The 14,001-nt window shown below is 42.6% G+C and overlaps 7 protein-coding genes across 7 annotated transcripts; 4 read left to right on the plus strand and 3 right to left on the minus strand.

Moving 5' to 3' along the window:
- Nucleotides 1-369: 369 nt before the first annotated feature.
- Nucleotides 370-1,540, plus strand: SJAG_02923 (CMGC/MAPK/ERK protein kinase Spk1; the record flags this gene model as incomplete). The annotated part of the gene is made up of 2 exons (XM_002174071.1): nucleotides 370-645; nucleotides 716-1,540. 2 exons carry the CDS (start codon nucleotides 370-372, stop codon nucleotides 1,538-1,540), a joined length of 1,101 nt encoding a protein of 366 aa, XP_002174107.1.
- SJAG_05283 (uroporphyrinogen-III synthase Ups1) lies at nucleotides 1,537-2,307 on the minus strand (the record flags this gene model as incomplete). The annotated part of the gene is made up of 1 exon (XM_002174072.1): nucleotides 1,537-2,307. The coding sequence occupies one exon, from the start codon at nucleotides 2,305-2,307 to the stop codon at nucleotides 1,537-1,539; it is 771 nt and encodes a 256-aa protein (XP_002174108.1).
- A 222-nt stretch (nucleotides 2,308-2,529) lies between these two features.
- Nucleotides 2,530-3,198, minus strand: SJAG_02924 (tetraspan protein Dni1; the record flags this gene model as incomplete). The annotated part of the gene is made up of 1 exon (XM_002174073.2): nucleotides 2,530-3,198. One exon carries the CDS (start codon nucleotides 3,196-3,198, stop codon nucleotides 2,530-2,532), a length of 669 nt encoding a protein of 222 aa, XP_002174109.2.
- Nucleotides 3,199-3,287: 89 nt separating this feature from the next.
- Nucleotides 3,288-4,053, minus strand: SJAG_02925 (hypothetical protein; the record flags this gene model as incomplete). The annotated part of the gene is made up of 2 exons (XM_002174074.1): nucleotides 3,288-3,892; nucleotides 3,951-4,053. 2 exons carry the CDS (start codon nucleotides 4,051-4,053, stop codon nucleotides 3,288-3,290), a joined length of 708 nt encoding a protein of 235 aa, XP_002174110.1.
- A 693-nt stretch (nucleotides 4,054-4,746) lies between these two features.
- SJAG_02926 (chaperonin-containing T-complex eta subunit Cct7) lies at nucleotides 4,747-6,671 on the plus strand. Its single transcript, XM_002174075.2, has 2 exons — nucleotides 4,747-4,887; nucleotides 4,929-6,671. Exons 1-2 carry the CDS (start codon nucleotides 4,854-4,856, stop codon nucleotides 6,566-6,568), a joined length of 1,674 nt encoding a protein of 557 aa, XP_002174111.1. The 5' UTR covers nucleotides 4,747-4,853; the 3' UTR covers nucleotides 6,569-6,671.
- Nucleotides 6,672-6,782: 111 nt separating this feature from the next.
- On the plus strand, nucleotides 6,783-10,670 carry SJAG_02927 (SAGA complex bromodomain subunit Spt7). The gene is made up of 12 exons (XM_002174076.2): nucleotides 6,783-7,455; nucleotides 7,499-7,534; nucleotides 7,571-7,672; nucleotides 7,712-7,850; nucleotides 7,894-8,024; nucleotides 8,060-8,198; nucleotides 8,246-8,895; nucleotides 8,936-9,101; nucleotides 9,142-9,254; nucleotides 9,303-9,446; nucleotides 9,488-9,702; nucleotides 9,742-10,670. The coding sequence occupies exons 1-12, from the start codon at nucleotides 6,847-6,849 to the stop codon at nucleotides 10,040-10,042; spliced, it is 2,745 nt and encodes a 914-aa protein (XP_002174112.1). The 5' UTR covers nucleotides 6,783-6,846; the 3' UTR covers nucleotides 10,043-10,670.
- A 746-nt stretch (nucleotides 10,671-11,416) lies between these two features.
- On the plus strand, nucleotides 11,417-12,184 carry SJAG_02928 (hypothetical protein). The gene has a single exon (XM_002174077.2). It carries the CDS (start codon nucleotides 11,553-11,555, stop codon nucleotides 11,907-11,909), a length of 357 nt encoding a protein of 118 aa, XP_002174113.1. The 5' UTR covers nucleotides 11,417-11,552; the 3' UTR covers nucleotides 11,910-12,184.
- Nucleotides 12,185-14,001: the final 1,817 nt, after the last annotated feature.

Below are 14,001 nucleotides of genomic sequence, written 5' to 3' on the forward strand. Positions count from 1 at the left end.
CAATTTCTGGTCCAGCGATTACCCTTTTGCTTTTGTGAAGCTCTATTCATTTGGTCATTGTGCTATACTTTTAGACTCCCTCTCATTTGTCACTTATTATTCTGTACATTAAGTGCAAGAGCTTAAAATCAACACTCCGTCATATTTTCAACTAATTGAAAGCATATTGAAGCGATAGGATTTTGTATCAACTTATACGAGTTCTGTTATTATTGTTCGTGGGACAATTTCTCGGTCGCTGATTTTTGCAATTCTTCAGTTCTCACGAGTAAAACTTCCACTGCGTTTTCGTTCACTCTTCTTTCTTGCGTACATTTGCTGAGTTATAAACACTTAACGAGAATATTGCGACGAAATCAATCCAAAAATATGGTTTATGGTACATCCGTTTCAGCGGTTCCGGAACAAAGCACGCAAACTACACTTGCTCGTCAACGCTCGGAGAAGTTCGTTTTTCATCTCAGTCCTGACTACGAAGTCATTAGCATCATAGGGCAAGGTGCGTATGGTGTTGTTTGCGCTGCTATTCACAAGAAAACAAGAACCAAAGTTGCAATAAAAAAAGTTTGCCCTTTTGGGCATCCGGTATTCTGTTTGCGTACCCTCCGAGAAATTAAGCTGCTAAAATATTTTCAACATGAGAACGTACGTTGACACATTTATTTCCGTGTTGTAATGTGGTGACTAACTTAACGGCACTTTTGGTGCTCGGCAGATTATTTCCATTCTCGATATATTACCACCCCCAAGCTATCAAGCTTTCCAGGAAGTGTACATTGTCCAAGAACTCATGGAAACTGACCTTCATCGTGTGATCCGTTCGCAACCATTGTCCGATGACCACTGTCAATACTTTCTTTATCAGCTATTGCGGGCACTAAAAATGCTTCACAGTGCGGGAGTTATTCACCGTGACCTCAAGCCATCTAATCTCCTTCTTAATGCAAATTGTGACCTAAAGGTTGCAGACTTCGGCTTGGCTCGGTCTGTGGATTCTCAAAGTGATGGTGGCTTTATGACTGAGTACGTAGCTACACGATGGTATCGCGCACCTGAAATTATGCTCAGCAATCGCGAGTACACGAAAGCTATCGATGTTTGGAGTGCAGGCTGTATTTTAGCGGAAATGATTTCTACGAAGCCACTGTTTCCCGGCAAGGATTATCACAACCAAATTTCCCTTATTATCGGCATTCTCGGAACACCTACAATGGATGATTTTAATCAAATAAAGTCGCGGAGGGCCAGGGATTATATTCGTTCCCTGCCGTTGACGAAACGTGTGCCGTTTAAAGCTCTTCTTCCAAACGCGAACCCTCTGGCCATTGATTTATTGGAGCGCATGTTAACGTTAAATCCAGAGAAGAGAATAACTGTTGACGAAGCATTAGGGCATCCTTATGTCGCCGCATATCATGATCCCACTGATGAACCCGTCACTTCTCCCATTCCTCAACAATATATCGATATTGAATCGAACAAGGAGCGATTAACGACATCAACTCTTAAGTCGATGTTATATCATGAAATTCTATGCTAGATTTCCTGCGGTTTCGCTTTGTCAAACACATCTATGGTTTCAGCTAGTGAGAGCGCCTCTGGTTTCGGAGCAACCACGCTGGGAATAATTCCGTTATTTAACAGATGGCTTTCTGTTGTTGGACCGATGGTTGCTATGTTGACTGTACAATGCCTCAAAACTGAAATGACTGATTGAAGTGGGCTAAAAATGACTATCCATGTAATGCTATGATCCTTGTCAAGACAATTATTTATAAGATCGCTTGCGTTTGGTACTTCTGTAGTTTTGTAAATGGTGAGTGTGGTTAGTGGGATACGGTGCACGTTTAGCTTTACAGGAAGTGTCTCGCGATGTTTTTCACCCATAAGAAACAGCATTGGCTTTTGTGGTTGGAATTTAAGATACCATTCAATAATCTCGTCTGCCAATTTTTCAGCGCAACCACTATCTTTTCCGTAACGTTTGTAGAATCCGGCTGTTCTTGCGTAACGGTCAGATGCATGCCCAAGTATGAAGACAGGTATGTCCTTTCTTATATTTGAGGACTCCTCGTCGTTCAGGTCGCCTAGAATCGTGTTAACAAACTCAATGGCTCGTTGGCTTGTTATGATTAGGCCACTGTATTTTGAAGGGAGGTTTTGGAAACATTTCCGCAATTCAGTTTCGTGAATGTATGTATGCGTCAATAATGGAAGGTAAGCTATTTTGTAGTTCTTTTTCGCGAATGCTAATTCGTATTCATCTGCACCATTCGATTTGTTTTTTAGCAATAAAACAGTACGCATTTTCTGTAATGTACTGTGGTCAAAATATGTGGAGAGAAGCTCATACAAAGTCGCCCTGTGATTTCATGGCGACAAAACAAAAACGACCAAACTAACACAGCCGACAGACTTACGTCAGAGCACAATTCATGGTAAAAATCATAACACTCCTACTAACATACATTTTTGACTTTAACTATGTTACGATTTTATTTCATAATAAATTATAATTAATTTACAGACTTACGGAAGGCGTCGGAAAGTTCCTTGCTTTTCCGCCGCAGGGATTGTCTCAGATTTTGATGATTTGGATTCTGTTGCCAGAAGAATGCTGTCTGCAACCGTAGCAACAAAAACGAGAACTAACGCCGTCCAAAACATCCCCAACATATGTTGCCCGGCATCAATATTGATTGAGGAGGATGTGTTGTTGTTAAACGCCAGTGCGAATGAGCACACTGATATGTTGACAAATGCCAGCGCAATAAGATTCATTATCGTTGACGAAACACCTAACGGAATCATCACACGAACAAATACATTAACATTTTTCAGCAAAGGAAGAGAATTTAAAAGGGTTGAAAGAAAGTAACCAGTCAAAAGAGCATATGACAAGTATACCAACCATGGGTGTACCTTTTCATTCACAAACTTAGTTCTCAGATTAACCAAGTCTACCGTAGGTGACCCAGGAAGCAGCTTGGCAGTGTTCGTACATGTAGTAGTTACATTCGTTTCTCGAACGCATGTGTTTCCGAACCCGAAACTGGCATCACCAAACTTGTTGGAAACGCGTAGCAAATAGACACCTAATGAACTTGTTTTAGAACACCCGGTAACAACAATTGTCTGCAGTATCCATGAAATTATCAGAACCAATCGCTTCGTCCACACAAGGAGAGCTTTAAACATTTTGTACTTTTCTTGATAAAGAAAACTCAAGCACGTTCCAGTGCTAACGATTTAACATGAGCAATCATCTATAGGACAATTTATAAGTGCTAAGTGGTGAGGTATTTCTTCTTTGTCTTTGTCATTCCTTTGTTCGGCAAAAACACTTCACGTAGTTGTGCCGATTGCCAAAGCAATTGTTGGGTAGCCCGAAGATTCTGTGGGATGTAGACCATGCGAAACCGAGCCATCAGCTGTTGCATCGCACCCTCAACCTCAGTACCTTGGACAATGGGGCTCAAATGATAACAAAGCCGCGACATTTGACCTTTAGTTTGTAGTGCATATAATCCATCATTAGGCATACCAAAACAGATAGCAGTAGAAGAAAAGAAACATTTATCTTTTTCGGTTTCAGTTTTGTGTTGTTTGCTTGAAACATATCGCAAACCAAATTTACCAGAGCATTTAAACAAGTCGGACAGATTTTGATACAGCGCTCGTAGCAGATAATTGCCTTTTTCAAAAAGTAGTTCGCGCGAGTTAACTGACAGTTTCCCTGATACTTTACTGGGTGACTTCAATTCAACTTGTTCCCACAAAAAGGCATTCCGGTACGCATAAGCAGTAGTCCGTGGCATTCCGCTCACTGCGACCTTGTCTTGAGTTCCCTTAGACGATTTATCATTCGTGTCTTTAATAGCAATGAGAAAATCTACAACTTTGTCTTAGAATAATCACCGAAAATAGCTCTCGTTTAAATGCTAGCCTACCACGAGGGAAAACTTGCTGCGTGAGGATATCTTTTCGCAATGGAGAACATATTGTTTTTACGAGAACATCAGTGTACAATGCATCAATACGCAAGGAATGCATTCGCTCAACACCGCCCTCTGTGATCTATTTTATTCTACAACTACGGATGCGATACAACGAAATCTGTCAATGACATCATGTCATCAATGTGACTGCTGTTTTGTATCAAGCATAAAGGCAAACGCATTAACGAATTTTTCTCCACACAACTAAAAAACCAAATGATGAACGGTAAACTTCTGACTTTGGCGCCCTAATCAAGTGCCTAGCTCGCTCGTATGCATTTACGGTGTGGGTCATGTTGAGCTTACTCCGCCTCTCACCACCTAATCGGAGTAAATTTTGTTCTGAGGTTTTTTTTAGTCTGTGTGTATAAGGGTTTCTTAGTTAGTTAATATACTTTGTAAGGTTAAGATAATTTGTGTTTGGCGTTGCCTTAAATTTATTTCGTGAAGATGTTAAGACGTGTTATCGATTAAGGGTGGTCCAGGATATTGCCGTTCTTCGGTTGTGTAAGTAAGACTGTTTGCTATGAATATTTCAAAAGGCATGGCTTGTTAGTTACTGGAGTTGCAATGAAACTGTTTCGTAGTCATTTACCCTTTCTACGCTGAACGTCAGTCAATAAGGAATTCAGTAATATCTATTTTATGAATTTACATCCGTATTTATGAAGTTGCTGTTATAATAAAACATTCGATATGTTAATTAAATTACTATTTTGTCGAGCGTTGTTGGTTACTGATTACTACACCATAGTTCAGCTCAGCTGCTGCCCCACCACACCTTGAGTCCCTCTACCGAGAACACACATATTCTCTTGCAGAAAAAAACCTACAGTTTCCTAGTAGTGTTTGAATATGTCGTTCGGCGGTTCTCAGATTCCTGTTATCGGTAAGTATTACGTTTAGTGTTAACTACTAACCAAATATCAGTTCTGAAAGAGGGAACGGACGATTCACAAGGTCGTGGTCAATTATTGTCGAATATCAATGCATGCGTTGCCGTGCAGGAGACGATTCGGACTACACTCGGTCCTTTGGGAGCGGATAAGCTTCTTGTTGATGAAAAAGGTGAAATGGTGATTTCAAACGATGGTGCCACGATTATGAAGCTATTGGATATTGTCCATCCTGCAGCGAAAACATTAGTTGATATTGCCAGGGCGCAGGATGCCGAAATCGGAGATGGAACGACATCTGTTGTTGTTCTTGCTGGCGAATTGCTTCGGGAGGCACGTGCGTTTGTTGAAGAGGGCGTTAGCTCTCACCTAATCATCAAAGGCTATTGGCGTGCCGCACAACTTGCTGTCAATAAAATCAAAGAAATTGCAGTTCGCATCGATCGTGAAGACGAGACGCGTTTTCGTGATCTGTTGAAGAAGTGCGCAAGCACCGCCATGAATTCCAAATTGATCCGCTCCAATTCAGCCTTTTTTACGAACATGGTTGTGGATGCTGTACTCACGTTAGATCAAAATGATTTAAACGAGAATATGATTGGCATAAAAAAGGTACCGGGTGGGGCCATGGAAGAAACGGAACTCGTTGACGGTGTCGCATTCAAAAAGACATTCTCTTACGCCGGTTTCGAACAACAACCCAAATTTTTTACAAAGCCTAAAATTTTGTGTCTTAATGTCGAACTTGAACTGAAGGCTGAGAAGGACAACGCTGAGGTTCGTGTTGAGCGAGTCGATGAGTATCAAAACATCGTTGATGCAGAATGGCGCATTATTTTCTCAAAGTTAGAGTCAATTGTTGCGTCCGGTGCTCAGGTTGTTTTGTCAAAGCTTCCTATCGGCGATCTTGCTACCCAATACTTTGCTGACAGAAACATATTTTGTGCGGGTCGCGTTGCTTCTGATGATTTGGATCGAGTCGTTCAGGCTGTCGGTGGAAGTATACTATCCACATGTTCCAATATCCAGCCCTCTCAATTGGGTGAATGCAACAAATTTGAAGAACGTCAGATTGGTGGTGAACGATTTAATGTCTTCAAAGGTTGTCCAAAGGCAAAGACATGTACTTTGATTTTACGCGGAGGTGCCGAACAATTTATTGCCGAGATTGAGAGGTCCTTACACGATGCTATTATGATCGTGAAACGTGCTATCACCAATAATCAGATTGTTGCTGGTGGAGGTGCTTGTGAAATGGAACTTTCAAGGTGCTTACGCGAGTACTCACTTTCAATTACTGGAAAGCAACAGAACTTCATTGCTGCATTCGCCCGTGCGCTCGAAATTATACCTCGCCAACTTTGTGACAATGCTGGTTTCGATTCGACTGATTTGCTCAACAAGTTGCGTATGCAACATGCCAAGGGAACAACATGGGCTGGCATTGATATGCAGAATGAATGTATATCTGACAACATGAAGCTCTTTGTCTGGGAGCCCAGTACAATAAAGGAGAATGCCATTATGTCGGCAACGGAAGCCGCAACGTTAATTCTTTCCGTCGATGAGACTATAAAAAATGAACCTTCTGCTCAACCGCAAGCACCCGGGGCATTGCCTCCTGGTGCAGCAAATAGAGTTCTTCGTGGAAGAGGTCGTGGAATGGCGCGCTAATCTATTTTACGAAACCGTAGTTTGTTTAGTTAGTCCAGATATCAAATAAATACTACGTTATTCTAATGGCGAGTGACATGTTCAACTTTGCGTTATTGGTCCGATTTTAAAGCGTGAAACTATTGCTTTTCATCGTTGCTGATCCCATTCACCACCGGCTACGTAGGCCAAACACTTACTATCGGGAAGTAACACTCGGAACGTAACTTCTGACAAGCAAGCTTTCATGCAGGCTTTATTTAATAGTTTTTCAAATAAACTCTCATTTTCTGCCTGATATGATTGAGTTTTACGATGGGAAAAATCTTCAGAGAGTTACTAAAACTTTGATAAAAAATGGGTTCTGGAAATTGTATTTAACGGAATATGAAAGCAGTTTGCTTGAAAAACTGGCTTCAAACTCAGAGTGTTCCCTTTTATTATTCGAGAACAGCAATGTTCAATCCGCTATCCAAACATTAAAAAATACAACAGTCGTTACTGAGCAACCAACTGATTTTGATGATGATGCTTTTTTATTTCGAGTGCGGGTAATGCTTTCCGATTATGCCATGTCGGAGCTGCTATATCCAAATCAAAACAAGGAACGCAGTCAAAACGTGGGTTTTCCCGGGTTTCTACAATCTGCTTCTGCACAAAATATTATTTTCAATGGCTCACAGGGTTCAGGAAATGTTGATCAAATGAATGCCGATAATTACGACACGATGTTCGACTCAAAAACAGATTTTAAGGATCCAGATTGTCAGCAAGTTAATCTAGCATTGATTGAGTCATGTTCTATTTACCATATTCTCGAGGACGACCTTGTGAATATAACGGAAACTCAGCGAGAAATCACTAAATGCAATAATCCTCATCTGCAGCAGATTCAGAATACGGAAGAGGTAAAATAAGCTTGTCCTTCACTACTTACTAAAACATGTTTAGACCAGAGATACTAAAGATTACAATGCGGGATTTAAGGTAATTAGGCTGTCTATTTTGCACTTACTGGTTTAGTTTCTTTCGGCAGAGCTTCACTCAAGACTGCACGAGCTTCCAAAACCGGCGTTAGAACTAAGAAATATTCTTACAGAAGTGTATAAAACAAAATCAAAATGGGTAAGCAAATCAACACATTTTCATCATTTTAACTGTTAGGCAAACGATGACAGACCGGGTCAAGAGGAGCTCTATACAGCTGCTGAGAGAGTTATCCTTGATCTTCGTAATCATACGAAACACTCGTCAGCATTTTTGACGAAAGTGAGCAAGCGTGATGCTCCTGACTATTATGAAGGTTTGTTTTTTTTAAAGCATCATCTGACTATAACTGCATTTAGTAATTAAAGAGCCCATGGACCTGGGGACTATGCTGCGGAAGTTGAGAGGTCTGCAATATAACAGTAAGAGTGAAATTGTTTATGATCTGAATTTGATTTGGAATAACTGTTTAAGCTATAACAACCATCCTGTATGTTATCTTTTTTTCCATAAGCTAACGTCAAGCAACATCCATTAAGAACACACGCTTTGTCTATGATGGCGGTGGCTTCTAAATTGATACCTTCTATACCGGAAATAATTATTCATGAGCGGAAAAAGGAGAACGAGTTGGCACTGGACCAAGATCCTGAAAGCGATGAAGGTGTGTAATATACTTTGATTAATTCCAGGCAGCTATTAACCAAGTAGAATCATCACCATCGAATAAGGGATGGTCAGTAAAAAGACCTTCTACAATAAGTGATGAGAAACAACAATGTTACTCTGGAAAGTTTGAGGATCATAGTTCACAATCCGCCTCATCGAAAGTCTCGGAGACTAAGGAGGTATCACCACATTCTGAGGTTGAAAACGTTAGCAATCTTAACTTAAACTGCAAAAGAAATCTATTACAAGAAAAGTTTTTAAAAGTAACTACAAAGGCGCGACAGAACATTTTACATGAGCGCAAACAATTACTTGATAACTTACGTTCGCAGGAACCTGTGGCAGAAAACAATGTGTCTCCTCAACTTCTAATATTATCCGGTCTTCGAGAATCAGTGTTCTCTAGTTACCATCCGGAATCTTTCTCAACATTCGCAAAATATGTGTCACAATTGAAGCTAAATATTGATGTAGTTTTGCGCTTGGAGCTTTTAGCAGTTCCTACTATGCCTGGTTTAGATGATGCATTTGAAACTCCAGCTTCAGGTACCCCCTTAAGAACGTCTCTAAGTCTAAGTCGGAAGTCAGGAGGTACGATCGGTAGGATCTTCAAGAACATTTCTCTTATGCAGGGAATAAGGAAACTATGTGCTAAGCTCTCTGCAATACGACAATTGCAAATTACGCAAACGGTATACGCTCATTTTTTATTCGGTCTGCTAATGAAATAAGTACTACACTTCTGCTTCAAAAAGCCTTGACCACTTTGACATATGCAACGACGGTCTGTCGTTGCAAATTCCAAACGACTTTAATAGACAACCTTCATTTTCCGTTTACTGTCGTTCGCTACTCCGCAAATTGTGTGCAGTTCTTCTATTTCATTCTGGTTTTGAAGGTAGGAATTGTCTCAATTCATGAAGCTAACAAGTAATAAGTGTTCGAAGTTGCGGCACTGGAATCATTTACGGATATTTCCATGGACTACTTACGGAAGTTAGGAATGATAGTAAGCTCTTATTCGTCAAATTATGTTACGGCCCCTGTCTCTGTATGGTTATAATCCAAAGTTGCGAATTCATTGATTAACCACTTATAGTTGTTTCTGAACCAAGCGTTAATTGAATCTGGAATTGATGACTTTTTCATGTTCACAAAGTATCTAAATGATGGTCTTGAGAAAAACAACTTGAAATTGAAAGACTCCTATAAGCGATTACAGAAGCATCTAATGGATTTATTGGTATGTTGTATCTGTAAGTAATCAGTTATTAACACTGCCAGCGGCCTGCTCTTGATTCTAGAAAGGATGAAGAGAAATTGTTTTCTGATGACCGGAATGCATTCGTCACTGGGGAATTTAGCACAGAAACCGGCGAGGACTTTTTTGGTTTGAAGAACCTTGGTCTCGCAGATGAGTTTGGATTAAGCAATTTGAATATACCTCTCAGTTTATTTCAAGGAAAGCTAAAAACAAACACGACCTGGGAAGTTGAAGGGTATGTGGTAGGCTCCTTTCTGGTAGCTAACAGAACAAGGAGTTCAAATAACGACACTAAAAGTTATCTTCTAACTGCTCGTTTCCCGAGGATAACGCGTCAAAATGTCAGCAAAGAGGTCGGGCTAATTAAGCAATTTTTATTACAACAAATGGATAGTTTGGGAGCTAATGAACTTCCTGAAGATGAAGATTTACGGCCACGAATTAGACCTACGAGGCCGCGTTTACCTCCAAGCGGTAAAGTTTCATCAAGTCGACCTCGTGTAACTTTGTCACTCTATCAGACTAATACTGTGAAACGACGCAAACAAAAAGGAAGGTCCGTAACAAACGGTTAAACATAGTTCTCACTTTTAATACGTTTATACAGACGAAACAATACGTAATGGCACTTGCCATTGTGTTACTGTTTTTAGAACACGTATACTGATTTAATCATTATCAAAAACAAAAGTGCTGACAATTGTTTCCGGTATAGCATCCTAAGTTTTAATACATAATTCACTTACGAACAGGAGTACTTTTGATTGCCTGAAAGTCGGTTACGAGAATTTTGAAACCAGCTTTTCGTAACTCGCATAGGGCTTTTGATCAATTCGAAATTCATAGATGGTCTACAAACAGGCTCTAAAGGGAGTAATTTCTCAAGGCAAGAAGAGTGAATCGATTGATTTTTAAGTGACTGAATGTAAATCTTCAACTTGACAGATACGGGAAATGATTATCACGGAGACGAGGTTATTCGTGATCACCTTACCACTAATTTTTTATCATTGATGAATGAACTCAAGGATCATTATACTTTTGTATATTTGTTGATGTGTTGTACTCATAAACTAGCTATTTCATTTAATTTCTGACAAAAATCATTGAATTTCATCGTCCTTTTATTGTACAATGTTTTATTATACTCAAGCCAATGCTAATTAAGTAGCATTTCGAAATAGTATTTTATTTAATTATTAGTGTATCTTTAAACGTAACACAATATTTAACATTGTAACACCACTTAATTTAAAATGTGCTACTTATAGTCCGACCCGTGCGTGTTTATGTGTGTACCCTCAAAAGCTGTTGGAGCACCCGGTACCTTCGAGGCCTACACCCTTCCTAGCATAGTGCAACGGCGTAAGCCAGCCCCTAGAAAACCATTCGTAGACAGTACGAGTTGGACACTTAGTCACCGTATTTGAATATAGTAGATGTAAGCCCAGTCTCTGTAGTAAGACTAAGTATGAATATTGTAACACCTTAAGCTCACAAGAGTGTGCACGTGACCAGGGCCTGAACCTGGACACCACACCGAGAGCTCCAGCGTTGTGCTAGGATACGCAGCACTACGCTACGAAAGCCTGCGGTCCTTGACCACACCGACGCAACGCGTGTTTTTTTATTAACGCGCACCGCGATGCGTTTGTTTACATTTACGCACCGCCCTAGAATGGTATAAATAGGTCGATTACTATAGAATAAAACTAATCTTAAACACACCTATTGTAAGGTTTATAGGCTCAAGCGGCGCGCATGCGATTAAATACGATCGCCAACTTCAAACAGCGATTATGATCGCTACAGGCATCGTACGAGGTTCGCGCGACAACAATTGCAGTCGCGTAATTTACCTCTTCGTGACTGTATAATTTATGCCACGCTTAGTCATACCATTATACTGAAGAACCGTTTCTTCAGTATAAATACCTTAGTCTTAGTATCAAATAACCACCACTTATTTTACAGAACATCCCTAGCTCGACTTTGCATTTGATTGCGAGTTCTCTACCCTGTTCTGCCTTTGGACCCCCCGCCCCTCGTCTTCTTCTTCTCGAGCCCTTGTCTCACCTCGTCCTAATGGAGCCTTCAACTTCAATGGGGACAGCTTTCGACTTCAGCAAGCTGGATATCGAGAAACCGCCGATGTACAGTGGCGAATCGGATGTCTCGACGTTTGAGAATTGGTGTTATCTAATGTCAGAATACCTTTTCTTCAACAACGTCCCGCCGCTCTACCACCATCGCGTGATGGGCCAGTTTCTCCGCGGTAAGGCCCTCGAGTGGTACCGCATTTGCATCGCTGGGGCCCCAATACCTCCCACCGACAAGGACATGCTAATATCGGAAATGAAGCGTTACTTTCTGCCGGCCAATGCTTACGCCTGTAACGAATGCTTTCCTCGTTCGAGGAAAGCGGGGAACCCTAAACCCTAAGAGGGCCCTTTCCCGGACAACTACCACACCACTTTCCCAACACTACATGTAACGATTATAATCGTTATGCTCTCCTGGTTCGAACTTCGAACCTGCAACGAAGTTGTACCAAGACGAGACACCTACACCATGCAGTCTCTCCTGATGTAACGCCTTAAGCTCACAAAAGTGTGCACGTGACCAGGGCCTGAACCTGGACACCACACCGAGAGCTCCAGCGTTGTGCTAGGCCACGTAGCACTACGCTACGAAAGCCTGCGGTCTTTGACCGCACCCACGCAACGCGCGTTAATTAATAACGCGCACCGCGACGCGTTTGTTTACACTTACGCGTCGTCCTAGAATTGTATAAATAGGTAGATAATTATTGAATAAAACTAATCTTAACTATACCTACGGGACAAGGCCTACAGATAAGGACAAGGAAACCTCGTCCTGGGTTTCCAAGCCCGCTCCGTACAGAGGACAACGCGATCTGCGCGTCTTCACGGAGTGGATCAAAGGTCTTGAGCGATTCTTCCGCTGGCACAAGACCTCTGCTAAGAGGAAGGCCTGGATGGCCTTCCACAATCTGACAGGAGAGGCCGCGTCGAGATGTGAGCTGGACACGACACTGTTCAGCCAGCTCGAGGACGGGAAGGTTTCTTGGGAAGCCTTCTGTAACGCCTTAAGCTCACAAAAGTGTGCACGTGACCAGGGCCTGAACCTGGACACCACACCGAGAGCTCCAGCGTTGTGCTAGGCCACGCAGCACTACGCTACGAAAGCCTGCGGTCTCTGACCGCACCCACGCAACGCGCGTTAATTAATTAACGCGCACCGTGACGCGTTTGTTTACACTTACGCGTCGCCCTAGAATTGTATAAATAGGTAGATAATTATTGAATAAAACTAATCTTAACTATACCTACGGGACAAGGCCTACATTTGGTTGCGAGGCTCTTCTGATCCAATAGAAGAGTTCTTATCTTGTCGTGGAAAGTTTTTCGTTTTTCAAATTTACAACTTTTTTATTTTTCTACGATCTAAATGGAAGGCGTTGAGCAGGACAACGCTGCTACTTTCCCAGAGATTCAACGTCTGGGAGAAATCCTTCTCGCTCTAACAAAGAAAGAGAAGGATAAGGACAAGGAAACCTCGTCCTGGGTTTCCAAGCCCGCTCCGTACAGAGGACAACGCGATCTGCGCGTCTTCACGGAGTGGATCAAAGGTCTTGAGCGATTCTTCCGCTGGCACAAGACCTCTGCTAAGAGGAAGGCCTGGATGGCCTTCCACAATCTGACAGGAGAGGCCGCGTCGAGATGTGAGCTGGACACGACACTGTTCAGCCAGCTCGAGGACGGGAAGGTTTCTTGGGAAGCCTTCAAGGCGTATTTGCGGGATGCCTTCATCCCTACCGATGCTTTGGACAAGCATCGACGCCAGTTTTACCGCCTCCGCCAGACTGGTTCGGTCCACGAGTTCGTGGACAAGGTGAACCAGTATCAGGCGACGCTCGGCTCCCCGAATGGGCGGTTATGGATGTCCTCCACGAAGGCGTCAAGCGACGCATTCGCAAGGAGCTCGACATCCGCAAGCCCAAGACACTCAGCGACATGCTGAGGATTATTAGCGCTGAGGGCGACGACGATGAGGACCTTTCCGTCGAACGCAGTGCCCACAGCGCGCCCTCCACTCCCGCTCCCGCCAGCATTGGATTCGATGATCCAATGCAAGTGGACGCCCTTCGCCTCCGGCTCGCCGCGCTCAGAGACTTGAGCGATGACGAGCTAGTCCGCATTTTTCGCTCTGGCCGCTGCTTGAATTGTCAAAAGCCCGGCCATCGAGCAGCGGACTGCCCTGCAAAGAAGCAGAAGGCAAAAGCGAAGCGACGCGGCAAGCCAAAACGCCGCGTCAAGGCAATGCAGCTGAGTCCTGCAGCTCCAACGGCGGCAGAAAACCCAGCTGCCAGACGGGGATGTCTCAGGACCAGCTCGATGCCCTAGTAGGATTAGTAATGAATAAGTTACGAACCTATTCGGACAGCGAGGAGGAGGAGAGACAACCAGAGGAGACAGAGGAAGGAGGGAAGAACCGTCCCAGCGAGGACGAA

Source organism: Schizosaccharomyces japonicus (genome assembly GCF_000149845.2).
Source record: "Schizosaccharomyces japonicus yFS275 unplaced genomic scaffold supercont5.1, whole genome shotgun sequence".
Classification (NCBI taxonomy): Eukaryota; Fungi; Ascomycota; class Schizosaccharomycetes; order Schizosaccharomycetales; family Schizosaccharomycetaceae; genus Schizosaccharomyces; species Schizosaccharomyces japonicus.

Bases quoted from the DNA above. Each gene is read 5' to 3' on its own strand.
- SJAG_02926 (XM_002174075.2), top strand. From the start codon at position 4,854: ATGTCGTTCGGCGGTTCTCAGATTCCTGTTATCG. The intron at 4,888-4,928 runs GTAAGTATTACG...ACCAAATATCAG, and splicing joins TTCTCAGATTCCTGTTATCG to TTCTGAAAGAGGGAACGGAC.
- SJAG_02927 (XM_002174076.2), top strand. From the start codon at position 6,847: ATGATTGAGTTTTACGATGGGAAAAATCTTCAGAGAGTTACTAAAACT. The intron at 7,851-7,893 runs GTTTGTTTTTTT...AACTGCATTTAG, and splicing joins TGCTCCTGACTATTATGAAG to TAATTAAAGAGCCCATGGAC. The intron at 8,025-8,059 runs GTATGTTATCTT...GCTAACGTCAAG, and splicing joins TAAGCTATAACAACCATCCT to CAACATCCATTAAGAACACA.
- SJAG_02928 (XM_002174077.2), top strand. From the start codon at position 11,553: ATGGAGCCTTCAACTTCAATGGGGACAGCTTTCGACTTCAGCAAGCTG.